The 6,273-nt window shown below is 30.6% G+C and overlaps 1 protein-coding gene across 1 annotated transcript; it reads right to left on the reverse strand.

Moving 5' to 3' along the window:
• Window positions 1-277: 277 nt before the first annotated feature.
• On the reverse strand, window positions 278-1,424 carry LOC101207961 (expansin-A22). Its single transcript, XM_004137247.2, has 2 exons — window positions 1,334-1,424; window positions 278-1,035 (listed from the first exon to the last, which is right to left on the reverse strand). The coding sequence occupies exons 1-2, from the start codon at window positions 1,422-1,424 to the stop codon at window positions 413-415; spliced, it is 714 nt and encodes a 237-aa protein (XP_004137295.1). The 3' UTR covers window positions 278-412.
• Between the last annotated feature and the right edge of the window lie 4,849 nt (window positions 1,425-6,273).

Below are 6,273 nucleotides of genomic sequence, written 5' to 3' on the forward strand. Positions count from 1 at the left end.
CTCGAAACACAAGCTGCTTGAAAAATAAACAATAGATCTTTTGTAAAGTTTTTACTATTTTAAATTTTTTGGTTCGGTAATTTTCTAAAAATATACATGAAAATGGACATTTGATCGATATTTTTATCGAAATTTTGTAAAATTAAGACTTTCATATTTCAATCAAAATTTCGTAAAAGTAAAAAGGAAAGATTCAAGAAAAGTTTTATTGACGAATCGATGAGCTAAATTAAAATAGTAACACTGTACTATGAAGAAATTACGAACATCTCTTCTTTCTAATTTATTAAAAGCACATCTAGAAAAACTAAGTTGGTTGCAAACTTTAAATGGATCAAATCCAATATGGCTCAGCTCAACTCAACTAAATTACACTAAACAAAAGATCCTAAGAAAACCTAAATAGTACTTGCTAGAAATTAGAGTTTCCTTCAAAGTTTTGTCCAAATTGCCAAGAGCTTGGCACAACATTATCAAACTCAATGGTCTTTCTATCACTAGTAGTGACTCTAAAGGACAAACCTTGCCCCACAAGAAATGTACCAACCTGCCAATTTTGTCCCCAATTCCTTGACATTTGAAGCCATCCAGTAGAAGAGCCTTTAATCTTAACATCAACAACATCACCTGCACCACCAACATTGTAGAGCAAAACAAGAAGCCAATAGGGATTTCCTTTGAGCTCAAATCGTAGACCGCCTTGTTTCTGGCAAAGCATCCTACGGTAGCGGACTGGGATAATCCCTGCCCTATAAGGAGCCATTTTGATGAACATGTAAAGAGATAGGTCGAAATGACGTTGGGGAGGGTTGCACCAAACACCAACTGTTTTTGTGTAGTTTGGCGGGCAAAAGTTTGTAGCCGTTATTTTGATTGTCCCTGCATTTGGTATGCACCAGTTGTGTTCATCGTTCACACACATTATCTCAAAGCATGCTCCGCAAATTCCACCGTTGTTGAACAATGCGGTACTTAATGCTGCCGTTGCTAGCCCATAACCTTGCTGGAACAGATTTCCATACCCACATGCTCCCTCTATTACCAGTTGGCAAAAAAAGAAAAAAGAATAAAAGAGTAAGTAAAAGTTAGAGTATTAAGTTCCCACAATTCTTAAATTGTATGGTTGTCTAAATAACTAGTATTCAAAAAGTAACATAACCACACTTATCATTTGAAAAAAAAAAAAAGTAGCATTCAAAAAAGTTACGTAATATTTAGTGCGTCGATCTTAAAATGTATTAATCTTCATGCGTTGAAGAGTTTGTTAAGATATACAATACATCTATTTTTCTAAAACAAATTAATTAATAGAGAGTATTTGTTATATCCTTACGCATAGTCTCATAACCGGATATGTCGCCGTAGAAGGTAGCATGAGCTTCATACCATGTGGTATCAATGGTGTCAATGAACCTAGAGCCCATGACTTTACCAAAAATGGCCACAAACCCCAACCACAGAACCAAATTGTCGGACGAAATCAACATTTTTATTTTCTTCTTTCTTAAATTGCAAATGGCAAAAATCTAAAGTGGAAATGGTGATTTTATAGGATAAAAAATGGAGATAAATATGGGAAATGTAATTAATTTTCTTTATAAGTATATAATAAATGTTGGTAAACCAAATAAGGGAAGGGAGACAAAGATCCTACGTCATAATTAAAGAGAAAAATGTGAAACCATATGAAAAATTAAATATTATTAGATATTATTGTAACTTCCATGATTGGAATTTAAATCATCATGATTGTCTTTACGGTTTTTACACAACATACTTTTTACTTTTGTGAGTTTCTTTTTTTATTTATTTGTATTTGTATTGTCACCCAACAAAATTGGTCTACGACTACAGTTACTTTTTATAATGAATAAAATCTTTGATAGTTATTTACAATTATAGTATCACCCGTCGTGGAAAGTTCTTCCATGACATATTTCAAAAATTGTCACAAATAAGTTTTTTCATTACATAAAATAAATGTCATTAATTACTATTTTATGACAATAAATAACTGTCATATTTTATTTTATAACAAATATTTGTCATCATTTTCATATTAACGACAGTTACAAAAATGTCGCGAATTTGTTTGTTGTGACATTTTTTATCCGTCAAAGATATGTCAATTGTGATAGTTTTATAAAAATAAATGTCATATTTTCAATATTGACGACAGTTACAAAAATGTCATGAATTTGTATATTATAACAATTTTTCCTGTCAATGATGTGTCAATCGTGACAGTTTTTTATAAAAGTAAATGTCATTGTTTCGTTATTGACGACATTTACAAAATGTTACGAATTAGTATAATTTGACATTTATTTTTGTTGTATATTCCTTAATTACTACATTTTTTTTACAATAAAATGTATTTCTTGTTCTTCTTCTCGCTTTGTCATTACATTAATCAGTTCAATCACAAAGTTGTTCTAATACATCACACTCATATGAAAACAAAGAGTCAACACTTTAATATATATACGTTATGATACACTTTGTAATATTCGCACACTAGGATTGACTAATAACCACATTTTTTGGTAAAATGTAGTTTACATACAAAAAGAATAAACAATGATTCTTACTAGTTTTGCTACCAACCAAGAAGCTTAATTGTAGCTACCAAGAAGCCTAAAATAATTAAGTACATTGGAACCAAAATTTTGCTACCAACCATACAAAAAGTTTTATATCAACTAATTGCTCAAATATGGCTTCACTGCTCCAATGTATTCTTCCAAACCCTAGTAAGAAGACAAAATCTCATTTTAGAGTATGATTAAAGAACATTTCCAAAACAAATCAATTCACAAGTAAACAAAAACAAAATATGGTCAAGTCACATGAGTGCCAATTTTGTTTGGAAGAATGAACATTGTTGCTTTAGTGGTCTAAAATGTAGAGTACTAAATCTATAAATTTCCACCGAATACAGTTATACAATAAAAGTAAAAGAACTTCAAATTATAATCCTAATTAGACTCTGCCCCATAAAAATGATATATAGACTAAATGTAGAAATATAGTCACGATAAGACACAAGAGTATACATAGAAAGAGGAAATAAAACATAGAAGAGTAAACATGGGAAGAGGAAAGAAAACATAAAAGAGTATACATGGGAAGAGGAAAGAAAACATAGAAGCTGCCTCAGGTTTTCAAAATCGAAAAGAATCATGGGGGAAGGGGAGAAGAAGGTTGCTTATGCATACAAAAATTGCATAAGAGCTGTCCTAATAATCACCTAGTCATTCCACAGAGAATCATCCCACAAAACTTCCTACCAAACAATCCACAGGTGAAGAATGGTAGAAAACAACAATAATGAATGACAGTAAACAAACATATCAACTAAACTAACGATAGGCCAACAGAACTCTAAATGAAAGAAATGAAGATTTCACAATTAACTTTGACTTAGCTGAATGTCAAGCCAAGAAGATTGTAGCCAAGATTCTTAATTAGTAAGGATTTACATCAAATCATCATTACCGAATTCCTTGAACAAGTGGAGGAATGAGTTAAAAGCATTGATAAAATTTGTTGTGTTACGAAAGAGATTTTAGCAACAATATGCATTTCTTTTGTCTTTTGGCACGTGGTATATTGTGTTTTGGGAGTATTTTAATTAATGTTTCTATTGTAGAACAATGTACTACATTATTTCAAATGTAGACAATTGTTTGTGTTGGAAAGTTTTTATAGTACTATTGTTCTATCTGATGTTTGTTATAAACGAACTATGGTTATATTATAAGCTTTGACACTAAACTTCGAGGTTTGTGACTCTCGAGTTGATTTTTTTCTCTTGGTCCTTCAACGAAAAGATTAAGAAGAACGAAAAAATGAGTTTGAGTATTCTCTAGATCCAAAACAATAACATATTGATATTTACTAGTAAGAACACAATGGAGACAGTTGATTAATATAGACTAATCCAAATTTTAATTCTCCAATAAAACAATAGATAGTGGTATTTGCTAATAATACCTAATGAATTCCTCCTCCCGCATCCCAACCCATCCATAGAAATTTTATCTTAAAGCAAGTTTAATCCGAATAAATACCTGTTTGAATATTCTTGGAAGAATTGGAAGGTAGAATTTAGTAACAAACTAAACAAGTTAATGAGCGAAAAACAAAAATCAGGGGAATTATTTGAGAAATTCGTACCTGATACACCCATCTGCATCGAAAAAGAAAATACCAAAATCCTATATGAACAATTCAACAGAAAAGATATACTTGCAACTAAAATGTTGTACAATTCTCCATTCAACTAAAAATTCTCAGCTGAAGCATATCCACCCTATAAATTTATGAAAACAACACAACAATTAAATCATAAAACCCAAAGAAGACATAAATTACTGCAAGAAAAAAAAGGGAAGAACACAAGTAGTATCTACAATAATTTGCACACAAATAAACATCCCAAGCAGAAGAATGCAAAAGGTGTACATTCTAATAATTCAAATTACCAATAAGGCTATCAAAATTCTACGATACACAAACTCATAGACATCAACTTTTCTTATACTCACTTATCAAATCAGTAGAGCAACACCTACGGTTAAAAGTGAACATTTTACTTGGAATTAGAAAGATACTAAAAAAAAACATCCATATACAGAGAGGGAAGCACAAGATCTGTATCAAGCAGACATGAAAAGAGTATATAGTAGATCAAACATGTAACAGTTATAATATAGATCCAATCCAACATAAGATTGAACTGCAAAAACTTGCTCAACATATATAGAAGGTGGAAAATTAATTCGGGTAAATGTTACACATTGTGTAATCTTAGACCCATGACCAAGAACACCGCATAAGCTGGAACCACAAGAGTATACTGATCCATTGCTGATAAGAAGCATATGATATCTTCTAGTTGCAATTTGCATGTGGTATAAAATAAATAGGAAATAACTTTAAATTATCTTTCACAAATCATAGGTTTAAAAAATAATCTCCCGCACAACATAATCTTAGAACTCAATGACACAAATATACAACCTATAGAATGGATCCTATTCCAGTAAAGTCGTCTATAACAAAAACAGTTTTTACACATCTTAAAAGTTGAAAAGACGATGATTGCCTCTGACTATGAAAGATGTTTTTGGTTAGGATACAACAATATGAACTCTAATTGTACTACTTAGGAAGATCTCACTAATAAAGTTCTCCATTGGTAAAATAAAAAATGGACAAATATGACAATTAGAACATTTTAATTCAGGGGTAAATTGTGAGTAAATCACAGGTAGCGTGATTTAAGTCTGGTCACCAGCGAGTATTTCTCGTTTCTTGGGTGTTTAGCTAGGTCTTTTTAGGTATTTTACATGCCCTTTTGGGCTACAACTTATTGACTAAAATGTTTGACATGGGTTATAAATAGTTTGTCAAATACTTTTATTTATTTATTTTTTAAAAATTCTATTTTGCATTGGGATATTTTTAAAAATATGATAAATCAGCAAAACATTTATACTGTATAAAATAATTTTGAAAATGGAAAAAACCCATAGGTCCACAATGGAAAATACAAAAAATGCTCCAACCAACACGCGATTAATTGATCACACACACATGTAATTCTTCTTCTAAATGATCATGATACTCGATCATGTAGGAAATGATATATGATCGTGTAAGTAGTATCAATGCCGACCACACACGCGCATGTAATTATTTTTCTAAACAATCATGATACACAATCGTGTAGAAAATGATACACGATTGTTCAAATATTGGTATACGATTATGCACCAAGATTTAAACAATTGTGTACCAAGATCTAAACGATTTTTATTCAAGATCGTTTAGATCGTGTACCAAATATAGAAGATCTTAGTACACGATCTTAAACCAAGATTGTTTAAATTTTGGTACACGATAATTTAGATTTGGAAGAGAAAATATATGATAGATGATGAAGATCGTTTACCAAGTGAAAATTTAAAGAAGTGAAAGAAAAGAAAATAAATATGAGAGATGACGAAGAAGGAAAAAGTTATAGAAAAGGAAATGAAGAAATCACGAACAAGAGCAAGTGAGAATATGAAGAAGAAGTAATAATATGAAGAGGAGATGAATAAATCACAAAAAGAAGAAGAAAAAGAATTGAAAAATCGTCTGCAATATTCAAAGACAAACTTGGTATTAACCGACTTTTTGATTTTGTTGATCAGGTTATAAATGTTTTGTTATATTTATGAAAATTAACTTTTTGCATTTTGGTTTATTTCAAAATATTTGAAT

The sequence above is a fragment of the Cucumis sativus genome, chromosome 4 (assembly GCF_000004075.3).
Source record: "Cucumis sativus cultivar 9930 chromosome 4, Cucumber_9930_V3, whole genome shotgun sequence".
NCBI lineage: Eukaryota > Viridiplantae > Streptophyta > Magnoliopsida > Cucurbitales > Cucurbitaceae > Cucumis > Cucumis sativus.